The sequence below is a fragment of the Toxotes jaculatrix genome, chromosome 4, assembly GCF_017976425.1.
Source record: "Toxotes jaculatrix isolate fToxJac2 chromosome 4, fToxJac2.pri, whole genome shotgun sequence".
In the NCBI taxonomy this organism is placed as follows: domain Eukaryota; kingdom Metazoa; phylum Chordata; class Actinopteri; family Toxotidae; genus Toxotes; species Toxotes jaculatrix.
The window spans coordinates 16,392,827-16,417,877 of record NC_054397.1 but is presented as its reverse complement, the minus strand read 5'-3'; the positions used below and the strand labels follow the sequence as shown (position 1 = coordinate 16,417,877).

The 25,051-nt window shown below is 39.3% G+C and overlaps 2 protein-coding genes across 4 annotated transcripts; both read right to left on the bottom strand.

The window, feature by feature from the left end:
* Positions 1-417: 417 nt before the first annotated feature.
* LOC121180461 (phosphoribosyl pyrophosphate synthase-associated protein 1-like) lies at positions 418-13,212 on the bottom strand. 2 transcript variants are annotated; one of them, XM_041035891.1, is made up of 11 exons: positions 12,512-13,212; positions 10,499-10,551; positions 10,321-10,387; positions 9,344-9,516; positions 8,830-8,945; positions 8,617-8,672; positions 8,246-8,391; positions 7,130-7,174; positions 4,953-5,023; positions 4,315-4,461; positions 418-3,565 (listed from the first exon to the last, which is right to left on the bottom strand). In XM_041035891.1, exons 1-11 carry the CDS (start codon positions 12,667-12,669, stop codon positions 3,407-3,409), a joined length of 1,191 nt encoding a protein of 396 aa, XP_040891825.1. In that variant the 5' UTR covers positions 12,670-13,212; the 3' UTR covers positions 418-3,406. The 2 variants fall into 2 exon arrangements, with proteins under 2 accessions (XP_040891825.1, XP_040891826.1); XM_041035892.1 differs by lacking the exon at positions 7,130-7,174 and having other exon boundaries at positions 1,665-3,565.
* A 619-nt stretch (positions 13,213-13,831) lies between these two features.
* si:dkey-45d16.4 (scaffold attachment factor B1) lies at positions 13,832-19,466 on the bottom strand. 2 transcript variants are annotated; one of them, XM_041036520.1, is made up of 7 exons: positions 19,352-19,466; positions 18,361-18,483; positions 18,020-18,161; positions 17,728-17,836; positions 16,552-16,642; positions 15,730-15,918; positions 13,832-15,217 (listed from the first exon to the last, which is right to left on the bottom strand). In XM_041036520.1, exons 1-7 carry the CDS (start codon positions 19,386-19,388, stop codon positions 15,090-15,092), a joined length of 819 nt encoding a protein of 272 aa, XP_040892454.1. In that variant the 5' UTR covers positions 19,389-19,466; the 3' UTR covers positions 13,832-15,089. The 2 variants fall into 2 exon arrangements, with proteins under 2 accessions (XP_040892454.1, XP_040892455.1); XM_041036521.1 differs by having other exon boundaries at positions 15,730-15,915.
* Positions 19,467-25,051: the final 5,585 nt, after the last annotated feature.

Genomic DNA, 25,051 nt, shown 5'->3' with positions numbered 1-25,051 from the left:
ATTTACTAATTCACCTGTAGCACATCATAATGTTTACAATTTTTTGTATTCAATTCCAATTTGCCATTAAGCATAACATAAAAAAGTGGTGAGATGCAAAGGTAAACTGTAAATGCACTTTTCATTTTGAAATGACCACTCAAAATGATGTTTTTAAGTTTTGGGGTTTTTTTTTTATAAATTGAATTTTTTTTTTCTATCATTAAATGTTCTCACAACTGTTATTATTTTGCTGTTTATTTAACAAATGTAAGTGGAAAGTGGATCTAAATGTGCAATAAAAGACAAAAAGTGCCATTTGTTGTGTTAAATTGGTGATGTCTTTTAGGTAAATAATTATGTAAAGGAGGTAAGTAAATAATAAATAGATCACTGATTACACATTAATTTAAGGTACTGCAGGAAATATATAGATATAAATGAACTACACAGAACATAGATAAGATACATCAAAGATATGGAACAGGTTGCAAAAAAACAATTTATTCTTATATAGAGCTGTACTGTAGGACTTTCATTATAAAGCTTTTTAGAGCAGACAGACCACAGACATTCTGATATGGATATGATCCAAAAACAGAAACCAATAAGAAGCTAAAGCTCTGATTGTGACAATATGTAATAGCATTGGCAGTAGAAATGTTTTAACATAAACATGAATACTAATTATTTTGGGTGGGGTCCCACCAGCATGTTCACGCTCTGTTTCCACAAATCGCTTCATTTCATTCATGGAATCTGAAAATGCGACAAAAAAAATAACCTAACAAGGGCCGACAAAAAGTGCTGCTCTTCTTTCTGTTGGTATCCACTTTGCTGCAGCGCACAGTGAACTGAAACTGAACAAGTGAACGAAAATGCAAGAGTTAGAGCCCTGGATTTCTCAGCTGTCTGCATCCAACTGTATTTTAAGATCTCTGTCGCCATCTGTTGGTGCAAAATGCACAGGTCACCAAATAAAACCAGTATCAACTCAGTATGTAAACCTTGTGTGTATTGTGGTACCTCCAGTGAGGCCTCAACCTAAAAACTTGAACTTAAGCCTCAGTAAAACATCCAGTATATGTACATGTTCCTATGTTGAATGTGCTTTTGTGTACATTTTAAATTCCTGTGAGCCAAAAGAGACTTAACTGTTCCTATTCTGTTATGTTTCACAAGTTCTGAAGAGACATGGGCTGGTATTACTGCTAATGATCAGTCTGGAGTTTATGCACTGACTGGCATTGTTACGCAAACTCTTAGGCCTGGTATGTATAACAGCTGGCTTTTGTGAACCATTACGTATTCTTCAGTTTGCAATAAACACCTGAAACTTCCTGGATAATATCTCAAATGCCTTTCACGTCTCTGGAAAATGATTCCAGCTCAAGATGAAAGCCAGTGTGACATCCCAATTAATGAGACAGTGTAAACACTGCTGACTGGCTCCAGGCCTGAGGGGACAGCTGTCAAAGTTAAGCAAAACAAACCGATCTGCCCGCGAGCATCACAACATTTGAATATTCAGCAGTACAGCAGTACTCCTGCTTAACCGCTTGACAAAATGGATCATTGTGCAGTTCCTGAAACGGCTGTGCACAGTTCCCCTAAATGCAACCTGCCAAGCTGAGGCCATTGTAGTGCTCAGGTCCAAATCCATCCCCCCGCCACCCCTCACCCCTCACCAACCCCTGCCCCCACCCTACTCCAGCAGATTAGACTGAACAAAGTTTCCTGTTTTAATTTGAGGAAGTGGCCGAGTAAACGTTTGCGGGCAGTTCCTCTTTCAGTCCACATTTAAACATTCTTCCGCACTTAGCTCTTGTTCATTTGCGAAGGGATGGAGGCCTAGCAGCTTCACTGTCACGCAGGTGTGTGGATTTGATATCTTGTAACACAGAGGTCTCCTTCAAATTAAGTATGAGCGGGGTGTTTGAGGACTTCAGAAAAGCTATTTTACTATTTTACGCAAACTAGCTTCAACTTAGCATTATGTTTATGAGCATTCAGTGACCAGATTTTAGCTACAGTGAGACATTCGTACAGTTTCTGACTCAGTTTCTTAGATGTCTTGGCCCCTGGACTTGGTCAAAGCTCCTCAGCAGATTAAAGCAACTCTGAGGCGTTTAGAACAAGTTCAGGGTCCTGGACAGAGCACAGCAACATTATAAAACAGAATGTAATAAAATGTCTGAAGTCTGTGTGTTGCCAGCATATAAACTAAATAGTATTTAGGTCTTTTCAGATCACTACAATGCATTTTTATGGCTATTTCTTTCTGCCTAAGTAGCTGAGTTAGTAAAAATAACTTTATAATGTGTCACACGTCTATATTTACTCTGACTGAGCCTTGATGGGTCATGTGTCAATGTGTGAGGCACACTTGTAAATTAGTCACCTATTCAAATCATGACTTAAAAAAAGGGAATCAATACTTTTACAGTTGAGTGTACATTTGGAAATTTTCACCCAAAATGTAATTTACAGACTAATTAACAGCCATTTAGTGGCAGAAAGCCTCAGGTCTGAATCACATATGAAATCACATTTTGTCACTTTGCATATTAAACATTAAATTTTATCTATCATTTAGTAGTTTTAGGAGCCATATAAGGGTTCATTTACCTTTTGTATGTGTCACAAACAGCAGGATTTATTTAAAAAAAACAAAAAAAAACAAAATCAAGGCAAATTGCAACAATCAAATCCCAGCACCCTGCCTGCATGACACCAAATCGTTCTCCTCCACTGTAATCCGTGATAAGAGCTGCACTGTATAATTTAGTGCAACCATAAAATGACAAAACACCTCATGCTATGCAAGAGTTCTTTGGCACTGACTCTAACAGCGTTTTCAATGAGCATTTTCATCTAACTGTCGCTGAACACTGCCGCGTGAATTTTCTTGCTTTTCCATGCTTCATAAAGCAAGAAGCCTCAGCTGTGACTGAAACTGCTACTGAAAGTTTAGGTTCAGGTGTGAAGCCGCTGTACTGTACATTTCTGACAGTTCCAGAAATTTCCACTGCAAAATGCAAACCACACTACCTCTTTATAATGCCAGCTGTGGTATTGTGATACTTTTATCTAGTCACTCACATATACCCAAGCTTTTACCATTTTAAATCCACATGCTTAGAAAAATCAGAGAACTTTACTGACCCCAGAGGAATAGCTTTATTTGCCATTTTATTTGTATCGGCATGATACATTATGTTGTGTTATTTATATCTCCAAATGGAGGGAAGCATATATTGGTGAAGTGAGACAGTTTGTGTTGTTTGAGTCACACTATGTAACCTATCAGAGGAATAAAGCAGGAATAACAGGTTAAAAGAGAGACTGCAGTAAACTGGATTCTTGGTCCTCGGTGTGTGTTCTTGGTCATGTGTTTGCAGGAATGCAAGTGTATGAGTGTGTTGCCTCAGTCGTCCACAGCGATGTTGCGGAACAGATAGGCCATGGACTCTCCGTTGTGGATGCGCCGGATGGCCTCAGCCAGGATCATACTGACATCCACAGTTTTGATTTTTGGACACTGCAGCTTCTGGACCTCATGAGGAACGGTGTTGGTCACCACCACCTGGAGGCGCAACACAACAGCATTAGCCTTAGTTTCAGTTTCAGTCCAGCCTCTGAGGCAGCCCTATGACTTCCTCTCATGCTCAAACTGGCTGAACTTGACTTTCCATAATTTTATAAGTCTGTAACTCTAAACATTAGCATTCGTGGAGTTGGACGAGGTGAAACATAGCCTGACAATTACTGACGCAAGACAAATGTTATCACATGGAAATGATGTTGTCACATAAATCAACATACACCTCAGCTAGGCTACCTTAAAGATTTAATATTCGAAAACCTCATTCTCATTTCCCTACAGTTAAAACTAACCCTCACACTGTATCTTACCAACAGATGCTCAGAGGCTGGATTCAAGAAAAAAAGTCATCTAAACCCTGTGACAATGTTCATGATAAATAAATAATAAATGTTTGTGTTATGTGTGATGTCTTACATGCATGCTTTCTCCAGTTTCATATCTCCATGAGACATTAATTGGTGCACAAGATAACCATCATACACAAATTGAACATTAATAAATATGGAAAGATACATATGCTTAAAATGTTCATCTGAAATATGTACAGTATATGTACTACAGAGGCAAGGGATTACAGTGGAGTTTCGGCTGTTGCTTTTCTCAACTTCTCATTTAAAAAAAAAAAAAAAAAAAGAATTGATTTATTTAAACTAGTTCCAGGTCTGTTTACTGTCATTTCTACAAAGGCAGGATGACACAATCATTTTCCCATCAACACGTTATTTTACCTCATCAATCGCAGACTCCTCTATTAGTCTCGGTGCCTCTGCAGACAGCAGGCCATGTGTAGCCATGATGTAGATCTTGTAGGCTCCCCTCTCCTTCAGGATTTCTGCTGCTGCAACAAAGTCCTCCACATCATCTATGATGTCATCCTGAGAAACATGATCGCAGAGTTAGGGATCATAAATAGATAAAGAAAAAGAAAGGAAAACAAATATATTTCTAAATATATTTTAAACGTACATTGTTTACATTAATTTTTACTAGCATGCAGCATTCTTTCCTACCTTTGGCAGTGCATTGTTGCATATTTTGGTGTGTTAAATTCCACATATAGATGGTATTTAACTTGCCATAGATATGTGGATTAGTGTGACACCAATGGCAGAACGTGCATTGCATGTGCACAAGACAAAGCTCAGAGAAAAACAGCTCTGTAGATCCATAAAGCAACTAGAGGTTAAAAACATCATGTTACCTTTAACTTGTTACCTAATATGTGAAAACACAGGAAACCCAACATTTAAACATATTTTTCACAGTAACTTTCCAATACAACTGTTTTCAGAGAACCTATATTTCAGTATGAGGAACTGATTTCTCAGTTGTTTAAAGAAAATCACATAAAAGCTTGAGATCTTACAACAATGATGGCAATTCTTCCTCCTACATCTCCAACAACAGTGATAGGTGGCTTCTCCTTCGCCATCATCACTGAAAAACACAAATGAAGGCACAATATTTCTAAGGCAGGAAGTGAGATCTATCCCTCCGCCCCCAGTCAGGAGTGGATTCTTGAGGTGAGGTAAAGTTAAAGGAGATTCGGTGAGAAGGGATTTGATTAAAACCTGCAAACATCATGCAAGACAGCTCTACTCCCAACAAGCTTCCATCTACCACAGCACCAACACAGTGTACAATACCATTAAAGGCTGTTGAGAATAAGTTATTTGTAGGACACATTTGTGCTTCTGCTGAATAGAAATCAAGGCTTAAGATGGGATTACACTGTGCTGTTGCACGTAACTGTTTTTTGGTATAGTGGCAGATAAACAAGTGGGAGTTAAACTGAGCCTCTTTGTCAATCCGGGTAGACAAATAATGGTCGACCATGATCGACCATTATTTGTAATCTAATCACTATTTTAAGAAACTACAATAATGATTTACAAAAAGAATAACTTATATTGGAGCTTATCTGTACAACATTCATATTAAAATGCAGAAAGCACCTGAAGGGATTTCATTAATAACCGACTCATCGAGAACCCACCACATCTGACTTGTTGGTTCCCTCACACAGGAGCCCTGACCATGCCAAAAACCCCCTTCCAAACAACAGCAAGAAACATTCAGAGGTCAGTCTCTAAGTTCATCACAAGATCATTCAGCAAGGCCTATATGCAAAAATTCAAACTCAGACTTCTTATTAATGTTTGAATGGAATGGTTACAGGTTTCTGGGTTGGAGAGGAAGCCAAGACCCTGTAATCAAAATGACTGAGGTTTTTAAACTTACAAATTTAGCGATTTTTGTGCCCACAACTCAAAACAAAGAAAAAAAAAAAGAGCAAAAATATGAAATTATTTGAAAAAAACACATAATTGCCAGGCCTGGATAGTATTGCTCGGCATGATTTTGTTCATATTAAGCAGTTAATTAACTATAACTTCTACTTCATAATCAGCAGTGTGCCAAGTTCTATGTAATTTCATAACCTAAAACTAGTAAGATGATTAATTAGCAAGAGTCATTACAAATAATACTATTCAATTACATATTGTTTTTCATGTATCTATTGGGTATTTCGGGACGATAACACAAATCATATTGTTCATGCAACTGTTTCTCACTCCAGTAATAATTCTTCATTTCACAAGAACCAAAATCATTTCAGCTAAGAGGACGTGAGACTGAGGGCTTCCAACAATTATCAGGCACAATCATGGGAAAACACATCTTCATATTATGATCCAAGTGTGTTTCAGTGTATCAGAACAGTGCAACTCCCTGTTATTAAAAAATAATGGAAAGAATTTTCCCTTTCTGTGGCCAAAAAGTGAGCACAGAGACACAGACACCGTGGGCTATCAAAAGAGAAACTGAACTGATCTTTAATAGCAAAGTCTGCTGTGCCCACATCCTTGTATGTGGGGTGGACAAACCCCTGGAGCAGACATGTTCCAAAGTGTTTCATTTCCTTATTCATTTGAATTTATGCTGTTGACAAAAATCTGTTGTTGAAGAGATAAAAGTTCAGGCTAAAAGAACAAACCTGGAAAAAGTACTGTATGTCCTAAATCCCTTCATGGCCTCAGCAGTAAGCTGGGGTCAGTGTGTGACATAACTTCTATCAATAAGAATGCAATGAACATTGAAAGCAGCTTTTATTTTGCTCCAGGAAGGGGCCAAAAATGAAATGGCCTAAGAGTTTTGCTGCACTGGGGTGAGACGTGATTAGACCTGAACATGAGGTGCTATGAAATGTACACAGTATTTAGGTTGTACTACCCCTTGGGTTGTGTGGGCTGCATCCTACTCCCCCGACACCACTACTGGGTGAGAGGCAAGGTACGTCTCTCCCCCTAGGTAGTTTTTCCATCATTGCTACTCAAACTTCACCACATAAGAGTCTATGCTTACGTTAGTGTTTGTGAAGGATGGCACAGAGATATAGCACCTCTCATAGGATCATTGTCACTTTAATGCTTGTATGTCCAGGTGTAAAATGAAGTGGAAGCCCTCAGTCACTCATTCTGTCATTCCATGCAGGGAGGAATCAACAGGAAGCACGAATGGAGTAAAGCATTACGATCATACTTGGGAGCTCTATCCCAGGGAATGGGACATGATGTCTGCTGCTTGCTGTGGCAAAAGATAGGATGGTACAAAACATTTTATCATACAATCACACAGAAAACAAGCCATTACAAGGCACTTAGTGACGTCCAAATCAAACTTGTGCTTGTTTTTCTGAAGAGGAGGTTCTAAATCCCAGAGCAGCTGTGTTCAAAGGTAAGAGGCCTTCCTTTAGCATTTAAAGTTTGGGCGGGGGGGTACATTCCGCTAAGGAGTGAGCAGGTGGGACAAGATGAGACACAGAGGGAAATAAATTGGGCTGAGGAAGAAAAAGGGGACAATGTCAGTCACTGCCTGCAGTATTTCACAGCAGGTTACAACACCTGAGGCAGGGCTGACATGAAGCATGCTGAAAAAACTCTGTGTGTGTGTGTGTGTGTGTGTGTGTGTGTGTGTGTGTGTGTGTGTGACTGCAGGGTCAGCACAGTCATTACTCTGGTCTTAATCTGACCATTTTAGGGAGCTAAAAGAGAAGACTGAAGCTGAGAGTGAAGGTCAGCCCTGCTACAGGTCCTGACAAAGAGGTAAAAGAATCTCATAAAGAATAAGAAAGGAACATAACAAATACTATATATAAGTCAGTGAGTTTTTATGTTTTAATAGATTAGGGATGTAATTCTCCTTGTCACCCAAGAAAAGAGATTAATTGGTCAGCAGTTGCAAATGTTCAGTTTTAGCCAATCATACACACGTTTACGTGTGGTAAGAATCCTCGACATTATTTGTGTTATTTCGTAAACATAACGTTCTTGAGCGAAAAACAGCTTATGTCTGACCAGTCAACCATTTAGACCTAATCTTCATTGGACTAGTGGGAAAAAAAAGGGGGGGGAGTCTTTCCTTGAGGCTACTGTCACTGCTGTTTACCAGAGAAACGCTCCTGTCTGAACATGCACATTAATTACAAAGATCTGAGGATAGAGGACAGAATCAGTCAAAGCTGATTTGTTTTCAGTAACACCATAAAAAAAAGTTGCAAATGACTGTAGAAAGTTACAGAACAAAAAGCAAACACAAAACAAGAAGTAGAGACAGACAAACTTGTGAGCAAGCGTGTCGTTCTGTGGTGCGTCTTACATGGCAGCTCCAGGCCCGTGTGTCCTGTGGTGGTGCGGGACAAGGGGGGAGAGTGTCGACCATCAGCCATGTCTGACTCTGAATGGTGGGCCTCCCCATGAATCACTGCCAGCCCAAGACGCAGCCTCTCAGCATAGGACTGAGCTCTGAGACAGACAAGCATGCAGACACGCAAGAGTCAAAGAAACTGACAAAACAACACATACAAACAAATACATAGGCAAAAGAGAGCAGACAGACGTTTGCACAGAAGTTTAAACATACCTACAAAGGCATAAAGCGATAATAAAAACCAACAAAAGTGAAGTAAGAACATAATGTGAATGAAAGTGTCCATTATAACAGAAGGAGGAGTGATCTTCTCCTCTTACCTCTTGGCGGCTGAAGGGGATTTTGCAACAATTATGGCATTTCTGTAGTCTGGGATCTGAGGAAGGACAAACATTCTTTTCATTGCTACAATATTAGACTAATAGGAATAAAAATAGTTTAACTTTTGATAACAAACTACTGCTTTTGCAACTCTGAGCCTGTTTGACACACAGTCCTGACATTACTGAGTGTACAGTGTAATGAATCCTCACCTCCTCCTGGATGTACTGGATGAGGAAGGGGGAAGCTCTTAGGTTGTCAACAGGGAAACTGAAGAAGCCCTGGATTTCTTTCTGGTGGAGGTCCATGGTGATGATATGAGTTAACCCTGCAACCCCACAAACATGAGTTGGTATGGCTTCAGAACACATTTCTGCAGTGTTCGAAGCACAAAATGACAGAGGTCCCAGCTGTCATAGGATGGAAAAATGCATTGGCATGGAAATTTGTGTACAGGGATGAATAAGCAATACAAACATTTTAATAAGGTTTGAAAAAAAAAAACAACAGACTGCTAAATGAGTGTAAGATTTCAGAAATTCAGAAGACATCTGAAATATACATCAAGCATTTAGACTAAAAGCATGAATTACAAGTACATAAAAAATAACAAAGCAATACAGGTGCAAAATGCAGTTACTGTACCAGATAATGACTTTATACTGTGCTTTCATTCCATGGATCTAAATGACAAATCGATAATAAATTACAACATGCAGCCCATACCAGCTTTAGCTAGCATGGACGTGAGCAGCTTGCAGACGATGGATCCTCTCTTCCTCATCTTGCACTGCTTGCTGTAAGGAAAGTAGGGAAGGACCCCGATGATGTTCTTGGCACAGGACGTCTTCAGGGCATAAGCCATAACCAGCAGCTCCATGATGGCTGTGTTGACATCTCTGACAAACAACATATTAAATTCAAGAGACCACATTAGAAACAGAAAGATAAGTTTACGTTGTTGAGCTGAGGGGTAATGATGAACTGTTTACAAGATCACCACCCCCATTTTTAGAGTCAACATCTTTGCTGGCTAGAAATCCAAACTCTGTACTTTACTACGGGATTTTGATCAACCACCATGATGGTTGTTATTTTGATGACTAGTTTCACCCACTTTTAGAAAGGTGCCGAGCTGTTACTGTAAGTCTTACACTAACAGCACAGTATCCTCTCACACTGTAAGAGGATACTGTGTGTAGTCATTTTGGCCTTGACAGCCTGCTGAAACCACAGCTCTCACACAGACAGGTCAGTGACCTGCTGGATCTGCACCCATTCGGTATAGGAAACTAAAAACCGTGATGTTCCTTTCGGCGACCTTTAGTTATCTTTCAGAGCATGTCCCTTAGATGTAGTAAATAACTGATTAACAAGGCCAACGGCCAAAGCATTGCCTTCCAGTTTCAACTGCTGCAAAAGTAAACTTCATTTGGACTCGAAGCTCCCAGCAAAGTGGATGCTAAAGGATTTTAGAATGTGAGCAGAAAAAGAAAAATGTATCGGGGTCATAGCAAACCAAATAGAAATGTTTTAACTTGAGTCAGTTAATAGAACAGTAATTTTGTTGACTGTTTTGTTGCCTGCTGCTGCTGCAAACGAGGCTGATGAGAGCAAACCGCTCATTTATGTACTGTGATGTGAAACAGTGATTCTTTGATCATATAAGACATTACGGTATCAAGAGCATCCTTCTCTCTCACCTGGGAATGGTCTGAATGATAAAGATGTCTTGTCCACGGACAGACTCTTTCACATCCACTCTAGTCTCTGAAAAAAGACAAACAAAAAAAAAGAATCCAGTGAAACCAAATTTAACCACAGCTAATCTAAGATATTCAAGGTGGAAATGAGGGACCTGAGGATATTTAGCAGTCTTACCTGTATTTGACTCCTGATAAACCACTGACTTGCCCAATTCCACACCCAGACGTCTGGGGGGAAAAAAAACAAAACCAGCCAGTGTTAAGTCTTAAAAACACAAAAACATTTATGCATTTTTACTTAGTTGAAGTGTGTGAATGGTCTAGTGTGTATTAAACTATTGTTTGTTTGTTTTTGTTTTTTTGGGAGGGGGGGCAACAGCCATCTGCAGAAGTGAAGTAATTAATTCAGTTGATCAACTGAACAAAAAAAAAAAAAAAAAAGTACCAAACATTCTTGAGTTTCAGCTTATTAAATGTGAGGATCAGCTACTTTTCTGTTCTAGATCATTGGAAATTAAATCTCTTTGGGTTTTAGAACAAAACAAGGCCTGAAGAGATCACCTTGGGTTCTGGGAAACCACAATGAGCTTTTTGTTTCCTTTTCTTGATCACGTAAAAGACCAAACAATTAATCAATTCACTGAAAGAATAATGGGTAAATAATACAGAAAATCATGAAAATAATTGTTATACAACTTTTCAAACTGTTACATGGAAACTTTACAAGTTTATTTTTGAAGTATTAGACAGACTGGGCCTCACTTTGGGCTCTGATGACTTCAGGGTGCTGACAGCTGGAGTCATTCCCACTGACTATAAAAAGCAGTGAACTTAAAGAGTGACTGTGAAGTTAATTCATTTATAGGAGCAATTTCAGGGAAAGAAAAAAAACATGGCAGCCATGAAATGAGATTACAATTTTAATGTTCTGTTAAGTTCAGTCAGACAAGATTGTGATAAGATTCCGAATCTGTTACCAACACCAAAGAGGAAACAAAACAAAAAAACAATTGTTTTGAATTTAATGGTTATAAAAATAAGGACAACTTCAGTCCCAGGGGTATTTACTCACAGCCCAGTTATCACGTGTTAGTAAATATTCAGTACAGTATTCATTAGCATTTTCTGTGCGCTTGTGTTAACCTTTACTCCACAAGAAAACCCTACTCGGCTCCAGGATGGCAACATAATCTGCCTAATAATGTTCTGCAATGTTGCCAAACAATGAAAACTGAGAAAGCTATGCTCTTTCTCACTGTGTGGGCAATACAAGTTGTGCTTGGCTGTTTGAAAAGTCTTCAGAAGAGATATTGGAGTTTGCAGAGATCTGGGTCAGTGGGACTTAATAATACATATTTCCTATTGTTTTTGTTTTCATGTCATTCAGATGCATCGTAACTGGTTTCACTTGTTTTACTACTGAACCAATAAAGATTTATATCCCACATGAATCACTGCTTATTAAAATAAATGCCTGGCTACCAAAGTGACACCCAGTGTAAAGTATCTGTGCCCTGCTTATTTCTTAGACAGAGCACTTTCTGGACAGTATACTCCTTTCATCACAGTGATTCTTAATGACAGGTCCTTTGAATCTCCCACATGCACACCCAGAAGGCAAAAACCCAGAATTGTCATAATCAAATAAAACAAATCTTTCATCTTCACCACTGTACAATGCTGCGCATCGTCTGTTGTTTATCTACAACAATACTTTTAAGCACAATGATGATCAAGTGAAAACTGTGAAATATTTAATCAACAGAACCTTACAATGCTAGAAGATGGGGTTTATTCAATCCCTTTTTTCCATTTTTTTTTTTTACATTGATTCATATTCATATCAAGAAATACATTCAATTTGTTTTCAGCTTGGAAAAGTCACAGAATGATGTTGTGGATTATGTTATGTATTTTAATTGCAATGACACTTAGACCAACATCTTGTGGACAACATGCGGTGTCAGTGTCATGACCATGATTTCCATGCTATGTACAGTGCGTGTGTGTTTGCACAGCCAAACTGAACTGCATTAAATTCAAAACAACACACACCCCATCGCCTCAGGTCACCTGCAGCTATGACTTCCAGATGTATTGTCTGGGACACGGCAGGTAACAGGGACAGACCAATGCTCAAAATCACAAACATGACACAGACAGTGTAACATAGTTAAACCGCACTTACTCTGTGATCTTCTTGGCCAACTCGGTGCAAGCGGCGGTGGAGTTGGCAGAGAAAACACGGTAGCCACTTCTTGAAACATTCATTTTCGTGTAACCATACGACAGCTTGGGGGTTTGAGAGACCAGAGACCTGTGACCCCCAAAACGTCTAATAGGCATGTTGCTTTGGGGTCAGTGCGGTTATTTGGTTACGTTCACACTAAACTTAAAAAAAAAAAAAAAAAAAAAAAAAGCGCCTGAAGAGCAGCTAACACACTAGAACTTAAGCACTTGGTGGTTTCGACTCCCACCATACACATGCATCTTATAGTGAGAAACACATAAATAACAATGCAGCTGTGTAACGCGACACTATATACAAACTGACAAAGAGCGCACGCTCGGCATGAAACGTGGGAGCAACTCTCGTGGTGTTGTTAGCGAGTCAACAACCGCTTTTACATCGACCAGCACTACAAACCACCCCCCCAGACGGTCTAACACAAAACCGACAGCAGATGGAAAACAGAGCTCTGTGTTTCCATGCGGGTCACTGAGTCTTTGTCGTCTCCAGAACACACACGGGTTTTTTTTTTCTTGTTACTATGAGGAACAACCGAAATTTACCAAAAACTGTCACGGGAGCTGCTACAGACTAACAAATTCAAACTCCGCTGCTAAAATTCAAACGTGGACACGGTAAACTTTATTGCAACGCGGTCGCATCAGGGGTAAAAAAAAAACGGCACAGGAACACGTTCATTGGAAAATAGAGAGTGACATTAAGGAGAACCAATCAGGGACTACGTCGAAAAAATAGAGGGCGTGTAAGATGTAATTTTGACCAATCAGTTCGTGGGATCTGTATGACCTAGTTTTAAAGCGCAACGACCAAATAAATGTGGCGATCCCTTAAAAAATGTGGAGGTTGGTAAGAGTTGTTTTTTTTTTTTGCCCTACATTTATCCTATCACGCAGCGCTGTAGCAAGTAACAGTGGGCAGTCATGGGGTTTAGACATCTACTGTGTCTGCAGTGAAGAAATTAAATACTAAGAAAGAGATACTTAAGTAAAACAGCGATAACAGTGTAACATACTCCTTTACATGTAAATCCTGCATTCAAATTTTACTCAAGTACACAGTATTATCAGCAAAATGTAGCAAAAACACCCTTTGCAAGTGTTATATATATGTGTTTGTCACATTGTTGGTGCATTATTAATGATGAGCTAATATGTAGGAAAAATGTTGAGGAAAAGATCATTTTGGGCAAATTGGTTACTTTATCACATTTCAATCTGTACATATGAATGTGATGAACCCACACAAACTTGGCTTTTTTATTGCAGAATAGAAATGTTCAACTTTTTAGGTTAACAAATTTGCTTTACATGCTTTCATTTTTTTTACAACATATACTATTTTGTGGGGGCCAAAGGAAAAACAATACACAGGTCACAGTAGCAACTGCCCTGTAATAAAAAAACAGATAATTAAATAACTCATAAGCAGAAAAAAATCATCTGTAAAACAGTAGAACGTGTAAGTTAAACTGAGGATGATGACATACATTTGACTTGTAACAAAAGAAATGTACGCACCTAAAATGTGACATTATCACTTCATCTAATTTCAGTTAAAAAATTGTCAACAGTTTCTGTATAATGTACATAATATGGACACACATTCATGGCTTGTTTTCGTGTTAATTTTTGCTGTACAAAAGTGCTTACCAGTGTGCAGTATCTTCACAGTCAGTAAAATATACTTTTTATTCTACTTTAATCAAAAAGTCTTCAGATTGGAAAAAAGTAGTGGCTCAACAAAGCATGTGTAAAGTCATCAACATGGTAAATGCTACAGGGTTTGCAGAAGCTTGAGCTGCACCATAATTTTGACATTAATTGCTTAAATATACAACTTTTCTTAGTTATTTTCCAATTTTTCCTCATCCTGGTACCACAAGGAATGGTGTCCTTTAATGGGACTCATAAAAACATACTGCTGTCGGTCACACAAGAAAAGGCATTCATCTTCTTTTGTGCAACCAACCATCCTAGCATGTGACAATGCTGTTTTCCAGTTTTGGCTCAGTGGATCACCGCACCTGAGACACCACACCCTTTTCTACATTCCATTTCTCGGGGTAACACCCCAGTAATTTCAGCGCTTTTAAATTCTCATGCAGACTGTGCCACGAGGGGTAAAACACAGGGAGTTTCTACTGGGATCTATATAGATCAGCTTTGTTCAACTCGTTTAAGCAAATATTGATGCTTTGAAACACTGTCAGTAATGCTATGTCTCTGTTGCACTTTGTGCACCATACACACAAATTGAATGTGTCTGCATGAGCCCACACACTCAAGTTACTTACTAGTTTGGCTGTTAAGGTCGACAAAGGTAACTGCACATCCTGCATTACTGCCCTACATTTTAAATCTCAATGCACCGTTCATCTCTTTGATCACTTTTTTCACGTCCCACTTCCTTGTTTTCCTTCCTGTTTTTTTAGCGGTCAACAATGTTTTTTCCTGTATTTCATGCTTTGACTTTTTCAAGATGGTACAAAAAATGCAGGTGTTAAGCATTTTTTCCTTCAGCCTTTCAGCACCTTCTCTTTTAGCAGGTCTAAGATGACCTGCCTCTCTTGGCTTTCCAGTTCAAATCTCCGTTCCCTCTCTTTTCTCTCAGCTCCCAGACGTTCCCTCTCCAGAGCGATCTTACCTGAGAACAAAAAAGGGATTTTACATTTGGAATTTGTTTGGTTCCTACTTCCTTTTCTTGCTTTAATTTAGCCTGGTTCCAGACATCTGAATCACTGCCCTTATATCTTAAAAATGAAATGCAAATTCAAAATGATTATCAGGCTAACTTTAATTCAGCCTTTAACAGAATTTTGTCTAGGATGAAAATAAATAAGGTTTCAGAGCGCAAATGGATCCATCCTTAAACTGAATGTTATTGCATCAGTAAACAGGATATTTATTGCCAATTTTATTTACAATTAATATTATGAAAACTCAATCTGAAACAGAACGTAGCAGTAGCAAATGCAAGATTACAAGCAAGTAATCTCAAACAAGTCAAGTAATTTTTGGATCCTTCTAACTATGGCTCTAAAATCCACTTTAAAAGATAGAAGTACCCACTTTAAGGGAAACCTAAATATTTATTTTATTATTTATTTTAAATACAGAGTTGAATTAAAACATACAACAGTCTTGTGAAAAACTCACTCCTCTGAATCTCTAGCTCTTCTCGACGAAGGGCGAGCTCCTCCTCTCGCAGCCGTTGCTCTGCCTCTGAGCGTTTCTCCAGGAAGCTGAGAATCTCCGAGTAGGTCTGGCAGCAGCACTGGCAGGGTCGCTTGGCTGTGGGCGCCGCTGACAGCTCAGCTATTTCCTCACGATCTTCTTCTGGTTCTGCTGTGACAGTACTTACTTATTTAAATTTAGATTTATTAGCTTACTGACTCTTTGATTTCAACTGATTAGTGGAAATTGCTTACTTCAATTGCAGTTTGCACATCAAGTTGATAGGATGTAAATTTCTATTAAAAGTACAGCAGGTAAAGGTCCAGCCTCTCCTCGTGTGACCAATGAAGTTGTCATCAATTTAATGTTAACCAGCCTTCTGCCACTGCAACCCACACCCAGTGACAGAAAATGGGTGAATAACCAAAAAATAATCATTTGAAGGGCCTTGCATGTTTCTTTCAAATCTCCTCTTTTCTCCCATAGTAAGAAACATTAAGCATGCTACTCAGTGCACTACATTACCAGTATCTCACAATGTCAGCAATTCAAAAATGATGTAGTATTTGTGACACCAGTATGGATTAATCACATCACTAATCCTGGCAGTGTCTTCTACTACTTCACAGTATTTACTGAGTCATATTCAACAAACCTCATTATGAGTTATTTCTCAAGAGGCTGTACTGATTGAGAAGGAATGTCACGGGAGACAATAATGAATACATTTTCTATTAACCATGTGCTGCTGCTATCAAGAGTGAGAGAGTCTTGTCCTATCTAGTGTCTTGAATCTATTTTTACCTGCAGTGGGTGTTTGTGTGATAGTGATGCTGGGTTTGTCCTGCTCTGGCAGAGTTAATTCTTCTATGGCTCGCTTTCTCAGCTCGTCATCCTGGGAAAGATAAGGAGAGGATCACTTCTATAACAAAGAACAAAGAAAATGATGATCATGAAAAGTGGCGGCACCTATTGTAGTAACAGCAGGTGTCTACTGCTAGTAGCAATAGATGTTACTGGAGTTACAGTAATATTAACAGCGACAGTGGCAGCAGTAATAGTGGTAGTGGTACTGTATAAGCAGTAGGCAGTCAATTGTGTGTGAATGCCACCAAGTGGCTAAGTTGTTACACAGAACATGAAAATATCTGCTTTCCAATTTCTCTGATTAATTCCAGTTGAAGTGAAGTATTAGAATAGATACACTATCTACAACAGAAGCAGAAAAATGTGATGCATTGACTCCAGGTTTAATGAAATAAGAAATGAGATTCTGTATCTGATAACAGTTTATTTTAAGTTTAAAATTTCTGGATCCCAAACAGAATGTTTGTGTATAATATATCTAATCTGAGCCAAAATAGACTATACCACTGGTTCCTGTCTGTGGATTAGACCCCATCAGGGGTCACAAAGTGAACATTATGGGTTGAGAAAGGATTAATGAGACAGAAAAAGAAATAATGAGCTGTACATATTTGTTTTAACATTTGGGTATTTTCTCACTTTTTTTCTTCTTTCTTATACTGATAATTCTGCATCTTCTGCATCTTCTAACAATTATTCAGATGAAACAGTCTGTGAAGCTTTGAAAGAAAGACCAAACTAGAACTGCTTGCAGCTCTTAGACATATGCAACCTGTGACAAGACACTGAAAATGGACACTTCTTCATTTTAAGTGGTCACAAGCTTAAAAGCCTGGGAACATCTGGACTATACAGCAGACTGTGGTTTTAATATTCAGGTCAGCTTAGCTCAGTCATACGCTTTAATGGTGTTTTTTTTTTTTCAAGAACAATGCCTTTAACTCCAAAGTACCAAAGCTGACAAAATAAAGAAACTGCAGCATGAAGCTGTGTGATGGAAGCTAAACTTAAACTGTCAGTCTGATCCTCTAAACTAAAACTACCTGTGTAAAAATGTTGTGCTAGTGTTGTCACATAAGTTTACCTTCTCTTCTCTGCTGACACGACACCCACCTGGTACTTTGTGCCCTCGCCGCTGGCCAGCAGCCCCTTCTCAGCCTCCAGCTCCAAAACCTCATGGAGCAGATCCTCCTTTTGGGCATACAACCTCTCTGTTCCAAACCTGAGTATACCAAATGCACACACACACAATTACACATACATTTTAAACCTGGATTATGTTTTGGTAGGGACAAACACACCTCTATGGCACCACACATTCAGGGCCATTATTTCCTCAGGAAGTGGTACAGTTTACTTTTAATTAAATTTCTCCTAAAACATGGGTCTGCTTGCCTGAACCAACCTGCGCAGGCTGGGAAAGTCTTGCTTCTTGTAGTAGTCTAGCAGCAGCATGGTCCTCTCTCTACACCTTCTGGCATCCACCTCAAAATTTTCATCTTGAAGCGCTGCTGTGATAATTTCCCCCACACGGGCCCAGATCCGTCCTGAAAAAAGATTCATGAGTTCATATAGGCCATCAACTTCGTATCCTATTAGCTCATGAACACACAGGCCTGTCTGTGGTGAAAGTATCATGTTTTCCATTGTATTGGTTTCTGCCTCTAATATGATGGATTTCCAAATTGTATGGTTGCTGAATGTCTCTACAAAAAGGCCTTTAAAGTCGTTTAAAAAATGACTAACCTGGCTCTTTGGAGGCAAAGGGGTTCTGGGCGATGACCTCTCTCAGAAGGATGATATCATGCCGTGCTGAAAACCGAACCTGACGTTTTCGTGGGGTTGTGGAAGGGCCGGCAAGGGAAAAACCTTAAGTTGGTAATAGAACAAAAAAAAAATTGAATACAATACAACTAACACAGCCTAGTAACAGTCTAAAACATAGCCAGGTGCCATAATGAATTGTTTTGCTCTGTCCCAACATTAGATCAGCCCTGACATCTGACCTTCTTGAAAATAAAAGACCAATTCTCCAATTCTGTCCCACATTTTTTTTATTATTATTGCTATGATTTTTTTTATCAATATTTGTAGACAGAGATATCAAGTCCAACTAGGGGATATCAGGGTATGAATTCATTGTAAAGTAGGAAGCCCACTGTTTTCACTGAACCAAAACTTGTACACTCCCTGAAATAAGATGGCAAGTATAAACTTCAGATATATAAGTACAAAGACTTTTAGTTTTTGTTTTTAAATATATTCCATAATAGTGAACTATTTAACCCAGTGGATTCTCTGACTTTCACTGTCTGTTCATGTTTTCACTATGTCTATAACTAACAAGCCATGTCAGGGCTAACCTGATCTTAAACTTGGGAACATATTTGGCCTGTGTTTAGGTGCAGAGAGGTACGTGGTGACAGCAGACTGTCAGCGGCAGAACTGATGTTTGACAGATGACAGCAGCTCTGTCACTCCGTCCTGTGTACAAGTGCAGGCAGCCGGTCGCCTACGGCTACAAGAATTTATACACAGAAGCGAGACAAATCGCCTGGAACCCTCTGATAGCCTTACAGAGGCTACAGCACGATCACTGCCGAAACCACATGCGTCAGAGGAGGAGGAGGAGGAGCATTTGTGCACGACTCGAGACAAGCACCAAATGCCTTTTAGGAGATGTTAATAATGAGTGGACGAACGGCGCGTTAGGAGTGGAGGTGGTAATGTATCTCACCGTTGTTGATCGGCACCTCCACCACTACCCGTTCCATGTTTCTGTTTGGTGCATCCGGGAACCGGCTGACGCGCACTGTACACGTCCACGCACCAGTACAGGTTCCCTACTGACGTGTAACTCAACTTGGCGGAGAAACACAATCTGGCAAAGCAAAGGTACCGCTCGACTCTCCGAGGTTGCGCTAACTCTATCTGACCACAAGATGGAGCCAGAGGTCCGTTGACTGTGCAATGGTGCTGGAGGGCATGGAGCATCACAATGTGACTTTTAGTACATTTAAAACTGCATCTGCTCCTTACTGAGTGAAGGGCGTATTTCAACAACTTATGGCTCCATAAAGTTGTCTGTACAGTCAGTGGAAATAATATGTCTCCCACAGCCACGTGGGTTTGGTCCTTTGTGGTTTGGTTTTCTCTTGTACTTGTGCAGTTTGGAAATACAAGAAACGGCCAGCTTAATAATTTTCAATATTGTGCAAAAACAACAACTACAAGCAGGAGACAGTATGTTACAATGAGTTATGCAGAAAAGCAAGTTAAACATTCCTCAAAACATGCTGGATATAAAAATAAAATGCAATGAGAAGTCTCTTGTTTTATTTAACTATTCTGCTACGATGGCCACCCTCCTCCATTTGCTTCTTGGAGTCACATATAGCATTCATGTAAAAATCACTGCTCCAAAGTAATGACAACTATGCTTTTGTCTTATTCTGTGTTTTGACTGCAAACTGCATTAGCTTTGATGTGGTGGCCAGATGGATTGGCTGCATAGAGAACTAAAAGGCAGGAAAAGAACAAAACAAAACAAAACAAAACAAAACAAAACACATAAATAGCATTGGGCATTGAGCATTGGAGCCAGTGTACTTTGTAATATCTGTTTGCACTCTTTGTAGTTAATACACACACACACACACACACACACACACTACTAAGAGCTGCCAGTGTGTTGTTTATATTTCTCACCATGAGGTTAAAATTGTTTTAAAACCTCTTCTGAGAAAAATGTACAGCATAAATGTGTGTGTGTGTGTGTGTGTGTGTGTGTGTGTGTGTGTGTGTGTGTATTTTCTTGAAAGACAGAGAAAAGGAGCAGGAAAAAGAACCTTTACTGCCAGGTGTCAAACACAGGCACTAGAACTGCCCACGCTCTCATTACCATTGACTGTGATGTAGAGTGTAGCTGTCATTTAGAAACTCCTGGACTGAGGAGAGATGACACCAGATACCAATGAGAAACAGCAGGTAACACTTTGCCAGTCTGAAATAGAACAATGTGACTGAGACTGACAGAGGGTGGTAATAGAAAAATAATTGATGTCATCGTAATCATCATCAACTGTATAAAGCCTGTGATCGTACAGTGCAAATCATCTCTATGGTCATGCACATGAAAGAATAGAAAGTGTGCAGGCTCCAGCTGCATGCACACCAGCAGCTGGCATCCTCACTGCTGTGATGTCAGTGGATTGTTAATTAGCCAGGACACACAGTCCTGGTCCTGCTAGGATCAAAGAACTTTTCCAGTTAGTGCTTCAGAGCAGATCGCCCTTCACAAGAACAACATGAAGAGTTTTTACTCTTAGCAGCAATCCTGACACAGCTCCCAAAGGCCTCATCTCCGCTCCCTTTTGCTGTGTTTAAAAAGCATGTTTCTGCCTTTAGACGCATTTCTGTAGATCTGTTCTCCCATTTTGGAGCATCATTAATTTACATATTATATTCACTGTGCTAAGTTGTAATTATTTGAGTCCTTACTTTGAGTACTTATATACTGTGCTATAACAAACCAGATTCATTCAGATCACAGAAAATCCCATATGTTAAATTGGATTAAAAAGGATTTATGAAGAGGTGTAGCAACATCTTCAGTGGTTCTTGCAGAGCAAAATGTATTAAAAATCTAAATTAATTTGTAGAACTACAGTAGGAGAATGGTCATAACAAAGACTGGGGCCCAATAAAGTCACTGCCACATGGCAATACACTGTGGCCATTAGAAACACTGTGTTTATTTTTGTTATGATGCAGCATCCCTCAATCCATTCCTTCATACTACTGCCCAGGAGGTTTGGGAACCCTTAGTAAAAGTAAAAACAAACTGTTACCTGAATGTCTGTGGAGACATACAATTGTAACAACAAATATTTTAAATGGTAGAACTGGCAGAATTCTTTCATGAAGTCCAGGAGCCTTCAGGTTTGTCCATTTTCAAAAACTAGTTTTGCATTTTCAATACTCATCAGACTGCAGGGCATCTGTACTTGTGGAGTTGAATATTTCTCTTTTGTTCATTGCACTTCAATTATAAATGTGCTAAACGACAGCAGACATTGACAAAGTGGATTAAGGAGAGGATATAATGCAGAAGTATGACAATAAAAAAATCGCTTAGTCTACCATTGGAGATCACATAGTAAAAGTTGATGAAATATTAAATTGATCTTACAGAGGCATGTATCTCCTCATTAGTGGGGAATATATGTATCATAACATATGTGGTTATTGTGGTCATGTGGACATGTTCAGTTCCTGGTTCCTGTGTATTTTGTACTTAGTATCTATGGCAACGAGCCGGGTGAGAAGGAATTTCCCATTTGGCCTTTTTATTCTCGCTCTTCTGCGTCCTTGCAAAGTCACACAGACATACTGAGCGCTTCAATCAATGTCAGATTACATAAAACCACAGTCTGCGAGGGGCCAAGTTTTCCAATTGGGATTCGGCAAGTGTGTTCTTGAAGGTTAACTCAGCACACAGAGCAGATGTTTTCCGACACACATCTCCCACCTATTACACCCAGATAGAAAAGAAAATGTTAAACACTAGAACACCCTGCTGCCCCCACAGTGACAGACAAGTGTCAGTCCAATTCAACATCACAGACAGACAAAAAGAAGCCTCAAGGCCACTGATGCCTACTAGGCTTCAAATTCATCTCTGAAAAGGATTTTTTTTCTCTTTAATTAGAGTTGTTTTTCTTATTTGTGCACCCAGGAATTTGCATCAGTTAGATTGCTTAGATTGCTATTTTGATAATAACCCTCAAAATTGATAATTATTAGCCGTCATCTCATTTCAAATGCTTTGATATGTGAGTATGCATATGTTAATCTAATAATTATAGAAAAAGAAAAGGAAAAAGTAATTCAAGAAAAAAATCAAGAAAAGGTTGTTGTGTTGTTTATTTTAAATTTAGGTTAAAGTGAATTTCAAAAGCGGGATTGTTTTCTTGGCAAATACAGTTATTTGCTTCCTTGCTGAAGATGACTGACACCCCTCTCATAATTGCTCTGTTCCACTTACTTTCATCATAAACATGAACGGAAATAAGTGTTGTCTGTAATATGTTGTTATTTTCACTTCATAAACTTTAAGTATTTTGTCAACTTCAGTGGAACTGCTTTTCACAATTTGCTGTAGTTTCAATTCCCAAGAACAAAACACAGGTCAGTGACATGTGGCACATATAAAAACAGGATTTAGGAGTGATGATCGGACTATGCTTCATTGTAACAATGAGACAGAATCTTGAATTAAGATTGAAATTTATTTCATTTACAGCTGGAGCTGAGAACATTTAAGAACGCTGATCATTATAAAAACAGATCCTTATAATCTTTGCCTCGCAATTCCACAACACATGCAGCCTTGCATTGGTTTTGAGCAGAGTTTATTACATGGCACAACCAAATGAAACAAGAAGTGAGAGTATACCATCAAGTCAGAGTAACCATAGTAACCGAGCAGTGACAGTGACTGTAGCTCCCGTTATCACCCTCATATTCCTCGGCACGCGAACAAGCACAGGTACACGTACTGCACATCACACTTTCTCATTTATGTCGCACACACATGCACAAACACATCTGTACTTTCTGCTCTTATACGCTGGGAGCTCTGCAGAAGGTGTGCAGGATTATGGTGTTTGAATGACAGTCCTGCCCTTTTCACATGGTGTTCACAGAGAGCTGTCCTTGTGGAAACTCACAGTGTTTCCACTAAGGATGACTCACACCGAAGATTAGACCCCCCTAACTGTGTGCCCTCCCACTCGCTTTCTCTCTTTCTCCTCATCTTCCCTGCTTTCGGCCACTTCAACCTCTCTTCTATCATTTTCTCTCCCTGACTCCCTCTGCGACACTGTCTCTCCTAAGAGGCTACGTGGTCTCTTCCACGTCTCCAAGCATTTTCCACAGAAAATTCTTGAATCCTTGCTTGACTCGCACAGAGCATATTAAGGTCGTGTAACACACCCTCCAGCTGGTTTGAACAGCTGGTTTTGTGCCTGAATGTGAAAACTGAAGAACAGAAATATCTCACACACTCACATTATAACCACGTGAAAAATAGCTACTGATTAGATGAAGGTCTTCTTTAGGGCAAAGAGTTATATTTATTCAGTGTGCAGCTCAACCATAGGAACTGACATGAAAGCAAAGTAATTCATTTCTGTATGAACTGATTATTTTGTCTGAGATGTTGGATTTTGTATATTTCCACTAACGGTTACTGTCTTTTTCAAAACTCTTCATATACACAGTAGTTTTGTTTTGGCAAAATGGTTTTCACTGTCATAATACTTCACATTTTGAAACAAATTTCCAAATTGAAGTATTCACCTCTTCTCACATATTACTTCCACATACCCATATGACAAGAAACAATCTCCTCCCGGCGCGGTATCTTTCTGTTTTTCGACCATAGCTGTTACATACAGTATTTCAACATTACCGGCACACATCTAACTCCCCTATGAACCTTCATGACGGCACCAGACATGGTTGCTGGGTGATATGTGACCCAGAGCTTCTGTGACAGTGTTGAGACTGAATATCAAAAGATCCAGTGATTGAACAATAGAGACAGCTGTATCAATGCATCCACCCCAAGGACTAGTTGGGAATAAACCATAAAAGAGAAATCTGCGTCAAACTGGCATGGGAAACAAACTGAAAGATTCATAAAGAAATGTCTCATCTAGCATCTATGATGATTAGAATGAGAGAAAAAGAGGCTTTCAATTAGCATCTGCTATAAAAACAGACATGTATCTCTACTTCTCAGCCAAGCAAAGCAACCTTGTGTTCACTTAATCTGCAAGCTGTTTTTAGTTTACCTAAAAGGGTGTGAAAGGAATTCAGAGGCTCAGTTATGGTTGAATTTTTTGCAATCCGGAGTGGGCTACATTATCCCTCCAGTGAAACCAAAGTGACCAACAGCAATATTATACCATTTGCTGTTTGCTTTTCATTAGGTAACCATGATATTTCTCAGGTATTTGTTTTAGTCACACCTATCAAGTCTCATCTCTTTCCTATCCATCCAACCTTCCTCATTGTCTCATTGTAAAGATATGGGGTATACATGGTTGCTATGGCGACTATTCTTCTTGGCAACACGGAGATCTGCTCGGTAGTTTGATTGGCCACTTCATCCCTGTGCCCCACGTCTTGGATGTATGAGCCACTAGCTTATAGACACCTTCTAGAGACTTGTGGACACCCTCTAAAGGTACATATTCAGGACAAAAAAAAAAAAAAGGTTTAATTTGGGGTAGTGACAAGTATATAATGTTTTTGTGTAGTAGAAGTGGGCACTAGAGTTTTGCCCCTGGCCAGTAGATTTATATGAAACACAAAGTACCCACTCAAAACACGCTCAAGTGTACCTTATTGACGTGCATAATGCCTGCCT

What these genes read in the sequence shown, in the direction of transcription:
- LOC121180461 (XM_041035891.1), bottom strand. Translation starts at nt 12,669, where the DNA reads ATGCCTATTAGACGTTTTGGGGGTCACAGGTCTCTGGTCTCTCAAACC. An exon ending in TTATCAGGAGTCAAATACAG is followed by an intron (nt 10,388 to 10,498) that starts GTAAGACTGCTA and finishes GTCTTTTTTCAG; the next exon opens with AGACTAGAGTGGATGTGAAA. An exon ending in TCCAGTACATCCAGGAGGAG is followed by an intron (nt 8,673 to 8,829) that starts GTGAGGATTCAT and finishes GTCCTTCCTCAG; the next exon opens with ATCCCAGACTACAGAAATGC.
- si:dkey-45d16.4 (XM_041036520.1), bottom strand. Translation starts at nt 19,388, where the DNA reads ATGGAACGGGTAGTGGTGGAGGTGCCGATCAACAACG. An exon ending in GCGAGGGCACAAAGTACCAG is followed by an intron (nt 16,643 to 17,727) that starts GTGGGTGTCGTG and finishes TATCTTTCCCAG; the next exon opens with GATGACGAGCTGAGAAAGCG. An exon ending in AGAGCTAGAGATTCAGAGGA is followed by an intron (nt 15,218 to 15,729) that starts GTGAGTTTTTCA and finishes TTTTGTTCTCAG; the next exon opens with GTAAGATCGCTCTGGAGAGG.